We start from the raw sequence: 21,244 nt of genomic DNA, 5'->3' as shown, positions 1-21,244 counted from the left end.
ATCTCCGGATCTAACTTCATCTTGTTTTATGGGCGCTTTCGGCTTTGTTATTGTGGACTGCTGCATCTGAATCCATATAGATAGCATATTGTCCCTTTCTCTCCACCTGAAACAAAAACCAAATATCAAAAATCTTTACAGCTATAGTAGAAAGTCGTGAGGGGTACCGAATCATCATCAACACCGAGGAAGACGAGTTTAAATTGGGTCGACTTGCCAGATAAATCCAACTCCTGTAATTGGATTTCATAAAGCGGTCTCCCTTATTCACTGCTGCCTTCTCGAATACTTGTTTTGGCTGCATCTCATGGTCCGCTATCAGTGATCCTCCAACCTTGTTCTTGGCCTCATGTTGCCGTCCAACCTCGGGAAAGTTTTCCCTCTCTGACATGTTGGGTGCGAAACAGATCCCCGTTTAGATGCAAGGAAACTTTGAAGCTGTCTCCTCCATCTTTACTTGAATTTGATGAGGCCTGAAAATTCAGATATTGAGCATGTATGCTCCTCTGATTATTATTATTATTTATTTTTACTTTGATCCTCGATTTGACCTTGTTATCAAGGTCACAATACTTGTAGTGTTTAGCTTTATGTGCACGCTACATGTTTGATTCAAATATTGTAGATTGAACACAAGAAAACTGGAGCGTCAACTTTCACATTGATGTTCTAGGCAAAAAAGTGCCATGGTAACAAGGAACCGGACAGTTGAAGAATAAAACAATGACAACCATATTAAAATGAGCAAATTGGCACCCACTGTTCTTTGATTTCACACTTGTATGTATGTCGAACACATTGAGAGTTACATCACACACATTGGGAACATGCTTATAGCTACTGTCCAAAGGGCCAAAGGGCATACATTATCTATCCACTTCAGATGCAGGCGAACAGTGTCATTGGGGAATGAGCCTCACCATACATAATAATCCTCCTCCTTTGCCTTTTCTTGGCAAATGAAAAAGAAGATACATATCACCAGCTGACCTTCATTGGTTCTATCACATCTTTGCAATGAAGCTTCTAGTCCCACTGCAGCTACTGTGTTGTGTCTCCTCAACTCATTCAAAGTGAAAAGTTGCCCGTGTGATAGCTTCAAGGATAGATGAAACACGATTAACATGTTTCAAATCATGTTTGCATCATGTTTCTGCCTCCTCTCAGCACAAAACTTAAAAACTGTGCAGTTAGATTACTAAGTCAGCTAAAAATAGTTTCAAATCAAAAATTACATTGGTCGGATGAAATTATTGTCAGATTCTAAGTAGAAATGAAACTCCAGCATAAATTCCTGATAACTATAATTGAAGGAACCATCTAAAACCACTTAAATGATACATCCAGGTAGCAACTTAGGTCTTGAAGAAAATCATTAAAAAGATCTCAACATCAGAAAATATACAGGATCAGTTTGTCTTCTGTATGACAAAAAAAAATTCTCTACCGCTCGTTGCCACTAGCAGTACCAGTCTGTCCACAGCTAGATCCTGGAACAAAAGAAAGAAGAGCTTAAAAGGGAGTGTACCAGCGATTTCAGCTAGCCAGTGCAGAAGATCTGTAGAATCCACTATTGCTTCTGATCCCGTCTAATTCCACCAATCAATATATACTGTAGCAGGCATGTAAAGTTGGAACTTGTACATCGTGTCTAATCAGATATATAATGATGTTAAAACCTGTGTCATCCTCAGTACTTGCTAAACTCCAGATTCTCCATATCTATCCCCAATATTATGCTATCCAACCATAGGCAACCAATACATCTCCTGATAAGTCCACTTTGGTCAGTTCACCATCTACTTGCAGCCACATGATTATAAAAATGTGATGGTTACTATTAGAAGCTACCCCCTTTTATCTTATCAGTAACTATGGCATATGAGCTCTTTCTGTTCTTCTATGGATTTCTGCAGAAGTTCATTTTCATCGGTATTTTGGACCTTGTTGGTGCTTTCAATATTTCATCTCCAACTTTGGGAAGGAGATCAAAGCCTTCCCCACTTGTATCAGGCAGATCAATGGTTTTAATATTCAGTTCCACCAACATAAACTCCATAATTACTCATCTACTGCTTAGTACAAACTTCACAACAAATCCTTCATTTCCCATTCATGCACCTTTGAGTGATGATTCATTGTAATATTCGAGTCATAGAGTTGCAGCTGCCTTCTTACCCAAGAAGGGTCATCCGGCCTGAGCCACAGGCCATCATGAGTATGCTTGTGTCTAAAATCTGCTGAACCTGGAAATAACTTCCTTTGCCTATTATCCCACCATTCATATGGATTCGCAAAGAACACCTGCCATAAGTGCAGGCGGTCTCGCAACTCTTTATCATCATCCGCTGTACCTACTCAAGCAGGAGAGACTAGTAAGAATAATATCAATGTGATTTTAATTATACAAAGACACGGATAAGATGAATATGTTCTTCCTATTCAAATGCACCAAAAGATAGAGACCAGTATGACTCAATTATTTGCTACAATACCGCTAGACTAAGTTTCCTCTATCAAGGATAAAAGAGCTTACTGGAAACGGGTACTGTTAACTCATCTACTACTGAAATCTCCATCTCCATGGACTTCTGAATTTGTCTATCACGTTTAACGAAATTCAAATCTACAACGTGAACCTGAAAGGAACAAGTATTAAATATGTATCAAGGGCAAGTTAGAAGTAGCTTTTAAGGCCTCCGAACCTTGTAAAAGATTGCATGACTTCCATCTTCAAAGTGTTTCTTGTAAGAACCTAAACGACCACGAACATAAATTATATCATTTGGTTTCACGTATTTGACTGATACTTTTTCTAGCTTGTCCGACAAATGCAAGTGTATCCTGCTACAGAATTACAAACTTTTAGTAACCGACAGAACAATGTGATAAAGGAAAATTAAGCAGATAATCTTGCAAGAGCCACAAAAATTCATCAACGTGAAAGCTAAAAAAATGGAAAGAACACCTCAATTGCTGTGCAAATTGCAGGATTAGCTCCCAAATTTAACATTCCCCAAGAAAGCTTGTAGTTTGATGTATATGACAGTAATGACAACCCAAACCAATAAAAGAGCAATTTGTATTAAACATAAAAATGGATGGAAACAGATGGAATGCAGGGATCACAGAAATGATTTGTTATAGGGTTCCCTAAATTAAAAATCTAATTAGGTGCTTAGAGAAGAATGTTAATTGCACCAAGCAGAAACTTCATGGAATATGAGATATGAAGAAAATGACATTAGCTGAAAATTCCACAAGCTCAGTATTGCTGATAGTATAAAATTGATGTGGTTTATTCACAACACCTCATCAAGTCCACTGCATTCATAGTTTTGGCCTTAGTAAATTCTTTTGTTGGCCTAACAAGTCATGATTCACATTCATATATGGTAAGGCACCCATAAGAAGAAATGTAGGAAGCTTCATAGGGTTCCTTGAAATCTCCTAAAGCGGCAGTAACATCATCGGTGAAATCGAATAATAGATAGCATAGACAGTAAAATTAACGTTTTTGCAGCGATGCTGAAGAACTAACCATGCACGTTAACGATTACTGAACAGGAGCACCCAAAGACAGTCGATCGATCAAAAATTGAGAGGGAAAAAACGAGGCGGAAGAGGGAAAGGTCAAGTATCTCACCAGAAAGACGACGAACTCGAATCGCAGGAAGGCCACTTCACCTCGATAACAGTGTAAACCGCCGGCGGAAAGTCACGAGCGTACCTCTTCACAGGGAAAATCACCGTCCCGATGAAGCTGCACGAATTCCATGGCACCGATTCTCGCCTCACCGTCGACGGCCGGCGGAGCATCGACCGCCGGTAGACGAAGCTCTCGTCGCCAACTCCGGTGGTCGCCGAACGGTAAGCGGAGAAGGGACGAAGAAATCTCTTCAGAAAGAACAGACTCCGCGACTCCATGGCCACTTGGCACAAAACCAGTATGTGCTTTATAGTCAGAAACTAGGGTTTTAGCCGAGCAGTATCTCCGTGCGTATATTATTATTATTATTATTATTATTATTATTATTGAGATAGTATGATATTGTTGTACGAAGTGTTCTGACTCTCCTAACTTAGGCCACGTACCGGCCCATTAGACCCCACATAACTATTAAATGGACCTATTAGTAGTCCAACGGGGCCCATTAAGGGGCGGCGGATCTCCCATTGAACCTATTAGTAGTTCACCGTGGGAGCGTCGGATCTCCCATTGAACCTCATCCAGCCGTTGATTCATGGCTTGGAGTCGTACCTTGAAGGAGTCTTATGTCGAATCAACGGACTATGCTTCTGATTTGGTTAGGGTCACGACACGGCTTGGCGGGGTGCTGCATTTTGCCGTCGAGGACCGTGATGTTGCGACATTCGTTCCGGCTTGCCAAGGGGACCCTTGGGACACCCGACAAGGGCTCGTCGGTCGGGGTTCAGGAGGAGGGGACACGAATGATGATTGAAGAGCGGGTGGCTATCCTAGAGTCGCTATTTGTGTTAATCGGGGGAGGAGTGGGGGGATGGCTTACATCATGCTGGTGTCAGCATGGACCTATTAGGCGAGGTCTAAGAAGGACTTAGGCAGGATGAGCAAGGAGCTCGCATTCGATCTCGGGAGAAGTGGAGACATCGGCTTGCTGAAATGAGACTATATATATTCACGATATCAATATAAAATTTAAAAATATAAGGATCAAAATACTAAAAACATTAAATGTTTAAAGATGGACTATATGTAATTAGCTCGTGAAATATATTCAAGCTATTTTACACACTCTATAAACTAGTCTCGTAAATAAATGCTTAAGATGATAACATTAAATTGCCATGACAATTGCTTAACTTAATGACATCAATTGTGTCTCCTTCATGTGATATATCAGCTTATGGACCCACATAGGTACGAGCTCATTTAAATCTGTCAATATTCCTTTTTCTCTTCTCCTGTCAAACCATTGAGTCCAATGAAAGAAGGGATTTTAAGATGGACTGTTCTTTCTGACAAAAGAGAATAAACATGTATCTTTGAGCTTGACCTGTTCTCAAAAACAGTGAAAGGTTGTGAGAGACTTGGTCTCCATGGGATCATCATCCTCCATGGATTCAGTAGCTAATAGCTTTCTTGAAGCAGTCCACGGCAAGATCTCCATTTGTCACTTCGTTTATCCATATGTTGAAGGCTGACCAAATCTGCTCCCAAGGAGTGAATGACCAAGTCCCATGAAACTTTCAAACATCTTGTTGTCAAATCTCAAGTCTTCAGTCTCTGTTGGGGGGACTCTCTCTCTTCCCCAAAAGTTCCATCCCAAATTTCAAGAACATGTGGAAAATGTTTTCTATTGATTTCTTTTCAAGTGTCAAATATGCCTCGATCATACACGATTCTCATTTTGTGGATATGCACAAATCGTGAGTTTAAAGACAGGTGATGGAAGCTAAGAAGTATTTTTGTTTTTTGTGGGTGCAACTTTGAGCTCACATTAGAGAAGAGAATATGTCACAGTCTTCTGAAGGAACACATAAATGTCATGTCGAGAAAATAAAACCTTCAAAAGGTAGTCGGTTGTGATATGTATTCCGTCATGTCGTGAAACATTTTGAGTTATTTTGGGTGTGTAGAGAGAGGAAGAATAATCGGAGAAAAGAGTGCAAAAAAAAAAATCAAAATATTTGAGGATTAATAGACAAAAAAAAAAAAAAAAAGTCTGACCCGAGAAGTCAATGGGCACGCACACAATTAATTCTACATCTCCAGCTGGCGATACGATGGCATCCGTCAAGCATGCTTGGGGTGCCGCAAACTTCCAAGTTGACGATGATGCCACTGCAATGAAACGGTCGCCTCTTCTCCGTGTCGGTGTCCGTGGAGAAAATTTTATCCTATCTAAATCTAAAAGAAGCATAGTATCAATCTTGTCTATTAATGATCCGATTTCATGATATTTTAATCTAATTTATGTGTATCAAACTCACTCCGTCCATCATGGAATTTGTGTTATTTTAAATACAGTAATACAGTAATAGTTTGATCGATTGCAATGGATAGTTTGAATTTTTTTTCTACAAAATGGTGTTGTTGACTTTTGAATTTTCTTTTTCCTTTTTTTTAATAAAATAAATAAATTTTTTTTACAGCTTAAGAAATAGGAATAAAATTAAAATTTTACTCTTTTAATAATATCTGCATATCGCGATATCATGCGATCCTTCTCGGCCCTATGTGTCAATATATCGGGTGATATGTTGCCGTGTGATATATCTTCTGCTAACAGTCTCTGAAGTCAGACTCCTCGCAACGGTCCAAGTCAAAAACACAAAAGCCAAAACAGAAGCAAACCTTGTTGACTCTGCTCGCAGCCCTTCCCCGCTCGCCTGAATGCCGCGTGTCTAGTGATCGAGAGAGAGAGAGAGAGCATCGAGCTCGTTCCGTTTCTACCCTCCTTCGACGGCGACCTCGACCGTCTTCTTCGTCCGTCCTCGTCCCACGGGCGATCCCACCTCAAGGGTTAAGTGTCCCCCCTGCCCCTTCCATTTATACTACTGTAAGCCTCCCTCTATCGCCAATGTCCTCTTCTCTCCGCCTCCTCCTCTTCCTCTTCCGCCCTCGTCCTCCTCGACATGCCTTGGTGGAAGAGCAGAAGCACCAACCATCTTCTCTCCTCGTCCTCTGCTTCCCCAAGCAGCGGCGTCCGCTTCTTCCCCTGGAGCCGCCGGGAGCCCCAGCCCCGCCTCACCCGCCAGCGCAAACTGCGCCACCTCACCGACCTCCAGATCGAGGCGTTGTCCCTCGAAGACCCCGTCGCCACCACCTCAAGTTCCACCCCGGTGTCCCGGTCCCACAGCAACCTCGACGCCACGCCCTCGCGGTCTGCGTCATCGCCCATGCTGCTACCGCGCCCACTCCCCCTGCCGGAGGCCGCCGCGGCCTCGCCGCATCGAGAGTCGGTCTCGGGCCGAGGGCTCGGTTTCTCGCCGCCGAACTCCGTGGGCTTCCCTTTGCCCTCGCCATCGGGGGCTTCGAACAAGGTGGAGGATGATCAAGGGAATGGAGTAGCTGCTGAGCCCACATCTCCAGTATCTGCGCTAGGGAGGTATAGATTCTTATTCTCAGCTTTCTTGAACTACACATCCATGCTTGGAAGTTGTAATTATAAACCTAATCACATGCCATCATGTCTCACTTTCATCATTTTATACAAGACCTATTTATCCTCTGTCAGAAATGGTCATTATTCTCTTTCTGTTTCCTAATAATTCATAAAGGAAGTAACTTTTGTGAATGCTTACCTTGTCCATAATTCTTTAGATTCTTGGCATAGGTAATTGATGGAATTTTTCTTATTATATTTTCCACCATCCTCTGCTTCTCTATACTGGTGGTATATCATTTCTTTTATCCATTATGTTCCACAATTGCAGTATAACAAGCTTGAGTAGAGTAACTGTCTGCTTTCTGTTAATCTTACAACATTTCCTGATTATTCTTTAATTGTGATGGTTTCTTGCAGTATTTAATGCACTGTCTTGGTTGTGGTTATGGTGGTTACTGCTGTTACAAGAACAAACTTGATATGGTTTAGTGATTCTCTTTTTTATTTTATTTATCCAATAAATTTTATTCCAGTTTACATACCAAATTCGAGTTAGAATGTTTGTATTGCAGCATCTTCATTCTGGTGTTATTGCATTGTACATACAGTTACACACTCTGGGGGAAGTGCCTTGGTATGATGAAAACTAGAGAATAACAAAGGAAATATTTATTGGCAAGGAATAAAACACTCAAAAACCCAAGAGTAACTGGTTGATGCAAAATTTAGAGTAAGAAAGCCATTCTCAAGGGGTCAGTCTAATTCATATTTCAAAACAAAACTCTATGAACGGGTGATGCATGAAGTGCAAATCAAGTGCTGGTTCAGAGCATAATGAAATCTCTCTCCCTAAGGCTTCTAGGAGAAAGCATCCGTATCGAATGAAGTTCCTTAGCACATTTATCTTCCATATTTTGAGGCATGATAACATAAAATAGATCATATTGACATTTGATGCTCAATTTTGTTAATTTCCTGTGACTTTGAGGAACCAAATAAAATTTCTACTGGTTCTATTTTCCCTAAAAGTTGCCATTTTAACAATTTTATGTTCTAGCTGTTTCTATCTTCAACTTGTCTCTGTCGTCCAATGATCCCTTGTTTACCATCCCTTGTTTACCATGCTTTTGAAGTAATAAATTTAGCAATCATAGCTTTGATTCTTACAATGTTTATTTAGAAATTGTAGGCTCTAGATGGGCGAGTTGCTTACTAACCACCATTTGGGCACTGGTGCAATATTTATTTAGAAATTGTAGGTTATATAGATGGGTGAATTGCTTACTAACCACCATTTAGGCACTGGTGGCTGTTTAGGATAGTTTTAGCAGCATTATGTGCTGGTTTGCTGTCATGGTGGAGCTATATGCTGTGTCAGTTGGTACTGCTGGTGTACCAACAGAATAGAGAGAAAAGAGGAAGAACAAAATGAAAAATATGTGGTGACAAAGCAAAAGATATATACTACATAGTACATACCTTCTCCTTAATTTTCTCTAGGTCCTTGCTCATTCGGCATCGCTGTGGCCTCACCTTTTGCTGACAGTAGAGGGAGGCTGCGAGTGGTGGTATGAACCTAGAAAGTGTTACTATTATTATTCTTTTTCATGCACCTTATAGTTTGTGTAAACTCTTAGCCTACTTTTGCTATTTCAAGGGCAGCTTATGATTTTCGATAAATGAAGGAAGCCATTTGATTTACTTTTAGATTGGCCAGGCAATAGTTCTCTAAGACAGCTAGGTTTATTTTTGGTTTTGGTACATGAGGATATATTGATAAGGTGCAATTGTGCTGTTGCAGTAGGTTAGCTTCCCAGACAAATTGCAGAAGTCCAGGGCAAGTTAACATATCATTGGATAAATCAACTATTAGTCACAGGAGAAAGGTGCTCCAAGACTCAAATTCTTCTGAAACTGTAAACTTCAGGTTGAAAATTCCTGCCAGAAGTATTCCAATCAGCAAGTTATCAAGTCCTGTACGTAGCCCTTCAGGGCTTCAGTTCTGGCCAGCACCAAAAAGCCCTTCCCCGAGTATGATGACAATCTTCTCTTCACAGACTTTACCTGGAAAAATGACTCCCAGTCCTGAACATTCTCCACTTTGTAGTCCAACAACTAGAAGCCCTATCTTAAGATCTAGAAATCCTAGTGCACCTTCATCCCCCTTGCATGCAAAGATGTTCCCAGAGAACTCGGCTGCATGGCATGGCAATGGTGGTAACATAAACGTCCATCCACTTCCTCTCCCACCTGGAGCCACACCTTGTTCACAGTCAGCTTTTGCTCCCCAAAGTGCAGCAAAAGCTGAGGCATCACTGAAGGCAAATCAGTGGAAGAAAGGAAAACTTATCGGAAGTGGAACATTTGGAAATGTTTATGAAGCCACGAACAGGTATATAAATGTATTGTTTATAGGTAGGATTTAGTTCACTTCCTTATGCTTAATAATGATTGATTCCATTTAACAGACATAATGGTGCTTTATGTGCAATGAAAGAAGTTAATATAATTCCTGATGATGCCAAATCAGCAGAATGTTTGAAGCAGTTGGAACAGGTTAGTTCTTGATATCAACAGCTGACACTGTCAAGTGAGTAATGCTTAATTTCCATTTCATGTAAAAGATCTTCTGTCTTAATTGTTTTCCAATCCTGAAAGATAGATAAAAGGTCAGACAACATAAATCAATAAATTATAAAATATACTGTATTTTTGTTGCTAATAACCACTCTTTCTTTACTCTTTTTATATAATTGGTTAGGTTTGCTTTTGATCAGATCCATAAACATGAGTCTTAATTAATATTAATGGCAAAATTCTATCTGTCTATATTATATAACTTTGTCCTAAGTCCTAACTGTGGCACAATTCATAATTTAAAATTACACAAATGTCATCTATGACTATCTTCATATTAGCTGTTCCACCTTCTGTAAATGCAAAGTTATGCATTTGTTATTTTGTTTTAATCTGATCGGTCTTTGTTCTCTGTCCTACAGGAAATAAGGTTCCTTAGTCAATTTAAGCATCCAAATATTGTCCAATACTATGGGAGTGAAACAGTGAGTGTTATCTAGGATTATACTGAAGCTCTTATGTTTCTTCTATTTGCAACTTTGTAAATGCATTCACTTTTGTATATGCAGATTGCGAATCGGCTTTACATATATCTAGAATATGTTCATCCTGGTTCGATTAATAAATATGTTCGTCAGTACTGCGGAGCTATTTCAGAATCGGTGGTGCGCAATTTTACTCGTCATATTCTTAATGGGCTGATTTACTTGCATAGCAAACAAATCATGCACAGGTCAGTATTTGGAAGCAAGCAGATATATTTAGTTATATGGTTGTTTGAAAATGTTTTCCCTTGCACTAATTATTGTATATAATCATTTTATTCCATTCAGTGATTTCTTGCTTAGTAAAATGTTTTCCTTTGCACTTGAAGAGGAAGAAGCATTGGGTATTTAGTCTAAGAATTACCAAGAAAAAGCAAATATATTTTGATGTCAGGAGGAATCAAAGGTGGACTCAATCTAGACATTATTAACGACCCTAGCTGAGTAAAATGGGGATAAAGTTGGGTGGCACGAGGAAGATGAGAAGGTGGTGGAGTTTGATGATTAATGAAGGAAAGGAAAACATTTCCTTAAAGTTGGAACAGTAAAGATAACTAGCTCAATAATGGAGAAAATAACTGACCGCAGAACATTATGACTTGTTATTCTTGTTGTTGAACCCCATTTAGGATTTCATTTAAAAAACAAACTTTGATGGTTGACCAAATTGGAGTTGTAGGAAAAAAGGAATCAAAATTTAGGAGGTCCATTAGCAATTATTAACTTTGCAGGATACAAATAGTAAACAATGATTGATTTATTTATTTATGTATTTGTGAAGTGAATTTATTTATTTATTTTTGTGGCGTGGGATTTTAAAGCAGTGATTGATTCCTGCAGGGATATCAAAGGAGCAAATTTGCTTGTTGACGTGAATGGTGTTGTTAAACTGGCTGATTTTGGAATGGCAAAGCATGTAAGTTTGTCTGTTAATTTTAAATTTGCCCCAACTCACACAAAGTATTTTTAAACAAAATTATTGCCATAGTAAACTGTTCTATCTGAATTTTTTGGTCTCATTGAGTAGGACAGTTCTAAGGTGACCACCTGGTAGCTATGCAGTCTGTGCATTCCACCAAATTGCTTCAATCAAAGTTTAATTTGCAATCTTTTCTTTCAGAGCTGCCATCTATTCTGTGGAAGTTCAAAGCAGTCAACAACTTACTGAAATAGGGTTGAAAAGAATAGATAACCAGCTCTGCAGCAGAAAACAGAAAAAAATATCAAGAATTGTCAAATAGATAATACAAAAGCAAGAGAAAGAGTGTCATTTGAGTCTGTTTACAACTTTTCTTCTGTAATTATTGTATAAGCCACTTTTAAAAGACCTGCAGGCTCTTAGAACCAGTAGTTTGAACTTTTACAAATCTTTGCTGGATAAGGACCATGATCTAGACTTAAACTGGCCACTTCTGCCAGATTGGTTATTCTAACTGCATCTTAGATACCTACTACTTTTACCCAAATTACTAGATGATAAGGTAGAAATCTTATTTTTATCATTTTTTCTAAATAGGAACTGAAATCCAAAGTAATGATGAGATGAAATTTATTCTACACAGTACAAAATCCCAAAATTAGAACATAAAAATATGAAGAAAACTGAAAATGTATGAATAATTTGAAAAGTTTGATGTAGGCTCAACCAATCCAAAGTCCAAACTATGATTAGAACTTGATTCCTTGGACTGGATTAGATTGTGAATCATCATTTTCAGAATGAGTTCTGCCCAACATCATGAGCCTGTTGTTTAGGAGACCCTTGTATTTTTCAATATGCATATATGTTCTGTTAGACACACAATTACACAACTTCTTAAGTGTATCAAGTTGACTAGTGATCAATTTGATCTTGTTATCAAACAGTTAAGTGGAGCAGCACCTGCTAATTCATTAAAGGGTTCACCATTTTGGATGGCCCCAGAGGTATTTTTCACTTCTAGTTAACATTACATTATCTCCTTTGACATAAATTGTTGTTCATAGGCTGAGTGTTTTGTTCTTTTTTTGTTTGTTTGGTGATATAATCATGCTTATATAAGCAACGAGGTTAGACATGTTTGCCTATTGAGAATTAGTATAGTTGCAAAAAATTTAGATACTAGTTATTATTATCTGCTGGTCTCCTTTCATTGAGAAACAGTTCTGGTTATCTTAATCAGGTAGCACTTTGTGAGATTTCTGTAGTTAAGGGGAAAAAAGAGGTACTTAAGACTATATGATGTTATATTCAGTCAAATCTCTCTCTCTCTCTCTCTCTCTCTCTCTCTAATTTTGCTATCTAAGATTCAAGCCTCTCTCTTGCTTTAATTGATAATTCTCCTATCCCTTAAATCTTCCTTTCTAATCAACCTGTGATGTCATAATCAGTCAAAGTAACTCTCTCTCCCTAATTTCTCCATTTGGATATTAAGGTTCCTCTCTTGCCCTAATTGATGAGATGACTCCTCATATCTCTTATACTTTCTTCCTTGTCTATGCTTTCGTCATGTCGATCCATCATATGGTGGTCCCTCATCAAGCCTGCTGCCAGATTGACAAATAATCACAAAAAGGAACCTTATGATATGGGGAAGCAGTGTCATGATTATTGGCTCATGGTGGTGGTTGCAAAAGAGAGAAAAATTGATATAAGACCTTTGTGACAAGGCCTATGATGGCAGCAAAAGGACTGGAAGAGGAAGTAAGTAGCTGCCTAAGGTGGTAGTTGCAAAAGATCGGTCTGCGGTTTCTGCAGTGTCATGAATACAAAGAGAGAAAGGGATGGGATAGCAATTTTGACATTCAATTTTTTATATCATATACCGTTGAAAATTAATAATTTCAAATAATCTAATAGTAGTAAATATAAGGTGTTTCTTTTTTGTACTAAGAGCTAGTTTTTGTTGAAATTAAATCTTCCTACAGTGAGGTGCTAGTCCAGAAGATCTCAAAAAGGGAGGTGTATGTATGTCATTTCCTGAAAACATTAGTTAAAGTTCCTTATCTTGCGTAATCCATCAAAATATAGGTTGTAGATAGAATCACAAAGCTGTAGATGGTCCTTATCCTTTTCTATATTACCTGTAGATGATATTTCTTCTTGACTGATTCAACAATGTAGCAAATATAGCAGCTCCTTGATTAGCTAAGTTCTTTCTTCCTAAGAGGTAAAATAACTTTTTAAGAAAGTGATCCAGGCCCATATCTTATGTTGACAGCACCTAGAAACCAAACCAAGTAGAAGCACCTTTCAAATGTATATATGGTTTGTATCTGAAAGTTTAAAATAGTTGTCCAGCCATTTTGTGTCATATTCATATCATTTTAGTAACCAATCTACTTTTCAATTGCAGATGTTGCAGGCTACAATGAACAAAGAAACTGGTTATGATCTTTCTGTTGACATTTGGAGTTTGGGTTGTACCATCATCGAGATGTTCACAGCGAAGCACCCATGGAGTGGTCTAGAAGGGGTCCGTAAGCTTTTTTATTAAAGTTGTTGACATCTTGCAGTCTTTCAATTTAAGTTGTAATTTTCTAGCTATATATAAAAGTTCTATTCTCCGCTTCCCAAAATGTTGATTATATGAAAAAGGATGCCTTCTGTTTCTTTAGCCTCTTAGTCATAAAAAATACCCTTAGTTTGCTATAGCAATGGGCCTAAAGAGGAAGGTATCATAAAGAAAATATGGAGTAGGGTAAAGAGGATAGGAGGAAGAATAACACACATCACAATAAAAGATTAATGTGATTTGACCAATCCGCTTACAGTCACAGGTTATCATGACAAGGAGCCACACTATGATGGAACAAAATACAAAAATGGTATATAGATGGTGTTTATTTCAAGGAAATGAGATCTTTTCTTTTAGCTTGAAAATGGTGTATGCTGCAAATGTCCTGCCTCATGGAAGATTGAGGGACACAGCTTTTTAAAAATTAAATGCTTTTGCAATTATTTGTGGTCTAGCTTCAACTAGATGAACACCACTTTGCAAACTAACTTAGTGGTGAGGAATAAGGTATGCAATTTGGGCAAGTGGGATCAGATTAATGCTCATATGCTCATAACTGGATGCAACCCAACTCCTAAATGAGCTTATCATCTGAAGGTCAGCTTGGCTAATCAGGTTGAGCAGACATGGGACACCAACATCGCTGCTGCCTGAAATCTATGAAGTTCAGTGTGCTTGAATAAGAAGAATGGAGGATTATGAGATCTTTATGAATAAGACGAAGCGTAGACTTCGGAACTTTGAGGAGATAATTCAAAGTGGATTTTTGGATATCAAATGGAAAGATCTGGATCATATGTCAGTTAAAATGTTCACATTCCAAAGAGAGAACAGAGAGAAAAAGAGAAGGCACCATTTTAACAAGGCACCAGAGTAAGGCTGTGGTCTAGTGTTTGTGTCACGTTTATGATTGAGGAAGGATGGGTTACCTTACTCGAATATTGAAGTAATTGCAAATTTGAGATCTGCAGATCTAGTTTAAAGTTGCATGGTGACAATTGTAGCCTCTTTTGCAGTTAATGGAAGCCCCTGCCACAAAAAAGAAGCAAAGTGCATATACTGCAAGGATCACCATGAAATTTCCCTCTTGCCCGACAGTGGTAGCCATAATATACTCAACGTCATTAGGATATATAAATTATTGTTGATACATGGAAGAAAATTAGTTGACTCAGCATCAAGGTGGGCTGGATTGACTCTGATCACACTTCTCTGCCAAAGCTGTCTTAAGTATAATATGTACTCATCAATTTTAGTTGTGTTTGCAGATTCCAAACATTTGAAGCCATAGACAATGGATATACTGTTACAATGAACCACTGGTGTTGTGCATAAAGATTTATGCATGATTATGTGGCACATACATGTTATGTGTCCAACTAGATTTATCTTTTGTAGTGCCATGCAGAAGTTTTGTTTCCTTTTGTCCACTTCAGTTGCTTTCCATTTCCAGATAATTACAAAAAAATAAGTTGAATATAATTTATTCTTGAGGTTGGTGTTACCCATTGTTCAAATCACTACTAGGTGACTTTTAACCCTTCCAATTCACAGTTATCCCAGTTTTCTGTCTCATGTGTTTTTCCATGCCTTCTGTATCAAGACTTTAGATGTGTTTTCTTAATCCTATTGCTAAACGGTAGATGTCTATATAACTTGGCATGTAAATATTTAATCAGTCCTTATTGCTTTACTTTTTTAAATAAAGATGTAGTTTCCTTTTCCTTGTGCATCTGATTTGATTTTATTTGTGATGATCACAGACTCAAGCTATGTTTAAGGTATTGAATAAAGATCCACCAATACCTGAAACATTGTCCATTGAGGGCAAGGACTTCCTCCAGCGTTGCTTTTGTAGGAACCCTGCAGAGAGGCCAACTGCTGGCATGTTGCTTGAGCATCCGTTCGTACGAAACTGCCACTACCATAATTTTCATGGTTCTCTTGAGACTTTTGCGGGGATCAAATTTGTAAGCGTTAGGTTCTCTTTTATTTTCTTTCCCAAGTAATTCTAGCTTTATATGTTTAGAAAGGCTGAAAAATATGTTCATGATGACAGGATAGTGCTTTTAGCCCAAGAGATAAAGGTAAATTTGATAGTGAGCCAAGCGTGAAAAGGAAGTATACGTCGGACCAGTAAGTTTGTTAAGTTAGGGCACGTCCTATTGTTTCTTTATGGTTCCATACCGCAAAGGAGTTCAATTTTATTTGGTTTTACCAACAGTGGGAACAAGCAATCTCATCCTGAAGTTTCTGAGTCAGCAGCCTCCTCCCATTATTCATCACGTTTCACCGTCGAAGTTTCTCCTAGTCTATCCCCTCGCTCAAGTCAACTTTGCTCCTCGGTGAACACTGAGGATGTTGTGCAATTCGGTGGAGGGGACTATTTTTCACTCAATGCATTTCCCAGACCTTGTGACAAAAAAGAGGTAAATTTCTTCTGATACAGAGTGGCTGTTCACTCACGAGGCTAATCTAGTTTGAAGGATCCGTGGATTTAGAAGACTAACAGACAAGTAACTACAATTATTTGGGCATTTGTGGAGCTCAGATGTATAGTTGACGTAATCGACCTCGTGCAATCACAATAGCCTTATTTTCTGTGTGTTCTCCAACTCCATCGATGACATTTATGCCGTTTTAACACTGAATGTCAACATCAAATTCAGTTGTAGATGTAGATCTGACATATTTGTTGTACATCATGATGTATACTAAATACATTTTGTTGACATGTTGTGGTTATGAAGTCATAAAATTATGTCCGACTGATAGTTGCATCTTAAACGTGCTCGACTCTGTCTTGTTTATCGGTGAGAAAAACTGGAGGTAATTTGTCAGCATTGGAAATTTGGAAGTCATCTTGAACGAATCGACGGACACCATTAGGGCCTCTGTTAATCGGGTTTGGAATCTGCTTAATCCCCTGTTTTAAGTTTTGAAGGAAGATGTTTGTGAGCTCGAAGCATGGAGCCATAGAATTGAGAGACGATGATGATGATGGATTGTTTCTATATATGTACAAGAAACGGAGTCCACTACAACTTTTGCCCTGACAGGAGAGTATATACTTGGGAAGCAAGAGAAGAGATAACACGGGGAATGAATTACAAGTTGCGACACAGGTTACAAGGAGCCCAGTGGCAGAGGGAGGCCCACAGCTCGCCACCACCTCGCCTCCATCTCCGCCTCCCTCGTTGGATCGCCCTGCAACCGAACGGACGCCCTCCGATTTCGGTGTCGGCCTTTCGCAGCAACTCCCACATGACGTGCACGTCCTCGTAGTCGCACGACCTCACCTCCTTCCTCAGCTTCCTCAGCCCTGTTCCAAGGCGACAATAAGAAGAAGCCGACAACAGGCTTGTAGCCCGGAGTGCCGGGTTGCGATCTTACCGGTCCTTCGGATGCCGAGACGGGTGGCAACGCCGATCCAGACTCGCCGCGCTGGGAACACCACCACGCGCTCCCACCACTTAATCATCGACGCGCGCGCCTCTCGATGCCCTTCCTCTCTCTTCTTTGGTACCCAGCACCTATCCATCTCCGATGACGGAGAGAGAGAAGAGTTGGATCGTGGATAGTGGAGACCAATCACTGTTGCCCCTCACTCTCTCCCTCTCCCTCGGACCTTTGTTGGATTGTGGTGGAAGCGTCTCTTATTCCGCAGCGAGACGAAGGGACACGAGATTCGTTGCCAAGACCGCGTGACGGGGACTTGCGACGCGACGTCGGTCGTCACGCGATGCATAGATATTACTGTGTACCGTCGCTGTAGCCGACAAAGCGGCTTCTATCCGGTTCCTATATATATATATATATATATATATATATGTATATATATATATATATGTATATATATATATATGTATATATATATATATGTATATATATATATATGTATATATATATATGTATATATGTATATATATACATATATATGTATATATGTATATATATATGTATATATATATATATATGTATATATATATATGTATATATATATATATGTATATATATATATATGTATATATATATGTATGTATATATATATATATATATATGTATATATATATATATGTATATATATATATATGTATATATATATATATGTATATATATATATACATACATATATATATAAATATATGTATATATATATATGTATATATATGTATATATATATATATACATATATATATATATATACATATATATATATATACATATGTATATATATATATGTACATATATATATGTATGTATATATATATATATATATCTGTATGTTTGATTAAGTTTAAAATATTTAAATTTTTATTTATAGTTTTTATCAAAAAATATATATATTTTTATATTTTATCGTATCACTACTATTAATTATTTCATATTTTTGAATATCATATTCAAAGGTCTTAACATGTATCTATATCATTTTTTTTAATTTCATCTTATCTTCTATGAGCGATATATAGTTATTTACAAATAAAAATATTTTATTTTCTATCTTTTCTATTAATTCCATACATCCATCTCAATATTTTTATCTCGATATCATAAATATTATATATATATATATATATATATATATATATATATATATATATGTATATATATATAACTATTCAATACTCAAATCTTAAGTCTTATTGGTCTTATAATTATCTTATAAATTTTTTTTTAATCTCAAAGTATCCAATGATCATATAAGACTCATAAAGTAACCTTATAATAATAGGAAACTCATTAGACATACTGCATATAGTTTTAACACTAGTAGCTATATTATCATATATATCTGGTAGTATTAATACAATTAGTAGACACATATTTTTTTTATAAAATTTACTATAATAAATTTATAGGAACCCTATTATATACTTTCTCTAATTTAATAAAAATCATATGCAAATCTTTCTTATATATAGATATATAATATTTAATATCTTAATAAATAAATAGCTTGTATGGTTAATCTTTTAAGTATAAAATCAAATTAATTTCTAAAGAAATTAGGTAAGATATATTATAAAATTGATCAATATAATTTATTTAATTAGGTAAGATATGTTATATATTAAATTAAATTTTGATGATAATTATTGATTAATAGAAATGACATTCAATTATAATAAAATTTCTTATGAGATTATCTTGATGAGAAGGACTATCCTAATTATCATCCTAGACCCTTTGCTCTCATGTATAGAAAGACATGACCTCCTAGGGATGATATGCCAGCTATTGATATTGTAGATATTATTAATCTCTCTTAGTCTTTAATTTATCGCTCATAACGATAATATAAATAATAGAAAGAAAGAAAAAGTCGAGTCTAGTTCTCTTTGTATATTAATATTATTGTGGCTTTCGGATTTGACGACAATATGCTTGCAAATCAAATAAATGTTTTCTAGTTGACATTAAAAGATATGCATAGTAAATATGATTTTAATTTATGATATTATTATTTTTTGTATAATCATGAATGCTTACATATATATAAGATGAATTTCTATTAGAACGATTAAGTGAATGGATTTTTTTATCAGGAAAGTGGAAGCTTCTACCAAGAAGAGGATCGAGGCAACAAAATTATTGTTACAAACTTGCTCAAGAATTCAAAAGCTTCCCATCAGCTAAGGATTTTTTAAAAATAATTTTTAAAAAAATTGAGAATATAGGATTGGAATTTAAAATTTTGACTAGCCATTAGCTAGCTAACAATAATAACAAAGGGTAAGGATCTTGTTTTGCTACTGTTGAATCTTTACAAGAGTGATGAATCTCCCACACAACTTAGCACGCTTTTGCTATTTTTCTACATGAGTGATAGAGGAGGAAATCAACGTTGTAAGCCCCTACAACATTATCCATCAAATTTAAAATCTATTTTTGTTACTGTTTATGCATCCAAGATGAACTTAATAAGATATGACATTTCGAAACCATTATAGATGAGGAGGACAATATTACTATGAGCATTCCACATTTAGATTTTCTATTGCAAATCTTCATGTCCGGTATGTGGTGTGTATGTTGTAATACATTATACTAAGAAGCTGTCGAAACCAGTGATATCTATTATTTACATGCATCATATTCTCCATCAGCTTCTGGTATTTTCACTAATCAAAAGTTCATGCGATCAGATTTCGGGTTTCGGCAATAAACAACACGCAAATTTCTTTCTGCATGATTTACTCATGACATCATATATCGCTTCATGTATCGATGTGAATCTTCCATGAAATATTGCCTGATACGAAGGTGTCTTGGCAGCATGTCATGTTTTATCACTTTCAATACCTCCTCCACGTTTGAGTCTCCACCGAGAGGGAATCACTTTTGTTGTCTGATGCCCACTATTTTGATGCTTCAGAGCTTCATGAATCTTCCTTCCATCACAGTTGATAGTTAATGTAAAATGGACAATAATTTCCAATAATAATTGCTTTAGCATTTTACCAAACCCATTTTCCTTTAGAGAATCTTGTTTTCTTTATCTTCTTTTTAGATGTGCAACTTTTTCTGCATCATATGAGCCAGCCTTTATTGCATCCCCAAGCTGGATGGACAAACAAATACACATACATGCCTATGAGATGGTTTAACTAAGATTATGGCATAAAAAATAATATCCCAATTTCTACCCACTTTATTGCCTTGATAAATAATCTCACGCTTGTTTCATCTAAAGCAGTCAAATTAGCAGAAGAGAAGGAAGGCATGCATGCATGCTTTGTGTGATGTCCATTTCTCTAGTACCAGAGATTAGTATCCCACTAGTAAGTTTATGGCAGCCAAGCATGTCAATAAGTATAGCGTACAAGTAGAATGGATTCGAGACATTATTAGTCTTGGTGTTGCGCAACCTACTGATGAGAAGAAGGATATTAAAGCTCACGTGAAGGGTGATGGTACGTACATCCTTGTGCTCCTTAAATCGTGGAGCCTTTGTCTCTCAGGACACACCTCCCGTCGAGCATTATATCAATCGACCTGTGAGGAAAAAGGTGAGCATGGTCATCAATGAGCACGGCTGGGAAGCCGCATCATGATGAGGAAGTTTCTGAGAATTAATAACAGCAATAGGTGGTGAGATGCACTGCTGCTAGCGAAGACAGGTAGATATCAAATTCCCACCCATCGGTACCTGAATTAAAGAGAGTGAGAGTGATGAAGAGCCCACACATGCTTCGAGGTAATGAATGATATCTTCACGTTCCCTGGAGTCAAAGGAGATGCAGAGCAGGCCCCAGTTATCTATCTACCATTCTTCCTGGCCCCAGTTTTCTAGCTACCAATAAGACATAATTAACATCACCAAGATAGAGAGAGAGAGAGAGAGGCAGCAGGGCTCCTCTTAATGAATCCCGGACCCAGCTACATCAAGACAGTAAAGTTGACGATGGTGTCATGTCACACAGTAGGAAAAGAAGAGTTAGTGCTTCGGAAGGTGACAAAAGGCAATAATAATAATGCATAAGAAGAGCATAGGTTTGGTTCACATCATCTTAATATGGATGAAGTGGAT

At 37.4% G+C, this 21,244-nt stretch overlaps 2 protein-coding genes and 1 long non-coding RNA gene across 7 annotated transcripts; 1 reads left to right on the top strand and 2 right to left on the bottom strand.

The window, feature by feature from the left end:
• Positions 1–716: 716 nt before the first annotated feature.
• LOC135582335 (protein OSB1, mitochondrial-like) lies at positions 717–3,954 on the bottom strand. 3 transcript variants are annotated; one of them, XR_010488349.1, is made up of 5 exons: positions 3,647–3,954; positions 2,706–2,847; positions 2,537–2,639; positions 1,529–2,354; positions 717–1,182 (listed from the first exon to the last, which is right to left on the bottom strand). XR_010488349.1 is itself a non-coding variant. In XM_065115713.1 (4 exons), exons 1-4 carry the CDS (start codon positions 3,925–3,927, stop codon positions 2,089–2,091), a joined length of 792 nt encoding a protein of 263 aa, XP_064971785.1. In that variant the 5' UTR covers positions 3,928–3,954; the 3' UTR covers positions 1,281–2,088. The 3 variants fall into 3 exon arrangements, 2 of the variants coding, with proteins under 2 accessions (XP_064971785.1, XP_064971786.1); XM_065115713.1 differs by lacking the exon at positions 717–1,182 and having other exon boundaries at positions 1,281–2,354; XM_065115714.1 differs by lacking the exon at positions 717–1,182 and having other exon boundaries at positions 1,281–2,354; positions 2,706–2,844.
• Positions 3,955–6,382: 2,428 nt separating this feature from the next.
• Positions 6,383–16,475, top strand: LOC135582303 (mitogen-activated protein kinase kinase kinase 5-like). 3 transcript variants are annotated; one of them, XM_065115712.1, is made up of 11 exons: positions 6,385–7,091; positions 8,896–9,483; positions 9,560–9,647; positions 10,091–10,153; positions 10,238–10,401; positions 11,054–11,129; positions 12,080–12,139; positions 13,549–13,668; positions 15,474–15,680; positions 15,770–15,846; positions 15,935–16,475. In XM_065115712.1, the coding sequence occupies exons 1-11, from the start codon at positions 6,619–6,621 to the stop codon at positions 16,152–16,154; spliced, it is 2,136 nt and encodes a 711-aa protein (XP_064971784.1). In that variant the 5' UTR covers positions 6,385–6,618; the 3' UTR covers positions 16,155–16,475. The 3 variants fall into 3 exon arrangements, with proteins under 3 accessions (XP_018684069.2, XP_064971784.1, XP_064971783.1); XM_065115711.1 differs by having other exon boundaries at positions 8,893–9,483; XM_018828524.2 differs by lacking the exon at positions 12,080–12,139 and having other exon boundaries at positions 6,383–7,091; positions 8,893–9,483.
• Positions 16,476–16,691: 216 nt separating this feature from the next.
• Positions 16,692–17,411, bottom strand: LOC135616479 (uncharacterized). The gene is made up of 2 exons (XR_010488348.1): positions 17,104–17,411; positions 16,692–17,032 (listed from the first exon to the last, which is right to left on the bottom strand). It is a non-coding gene; the product is annotated as an uncharacterized LOC135616479 (long non-coding RNA).
• Between the last annotated feature and the right edge of the window lie 3,833 nt (positions 17,412–21,244).

This window comes from Musa acuminata, chromosome BXJ2-7 (genome assembly GCF_036884655.1).
Source record: "Musa acuminata AAA Group cultivar baxijiao chromosome BXJ2-7, Cavendish_Baxijiao_AAA, whole genome shotgun sequence".
NCBI lineage: Eukaryota > Viridiplantae > Streptophyta > Magnoliopsida > Zingiberales > Musaceae > Musa > Musa acuminata.
This window is presented reverse-complemented; position numbering and strand designations above follow the sequence as displayed.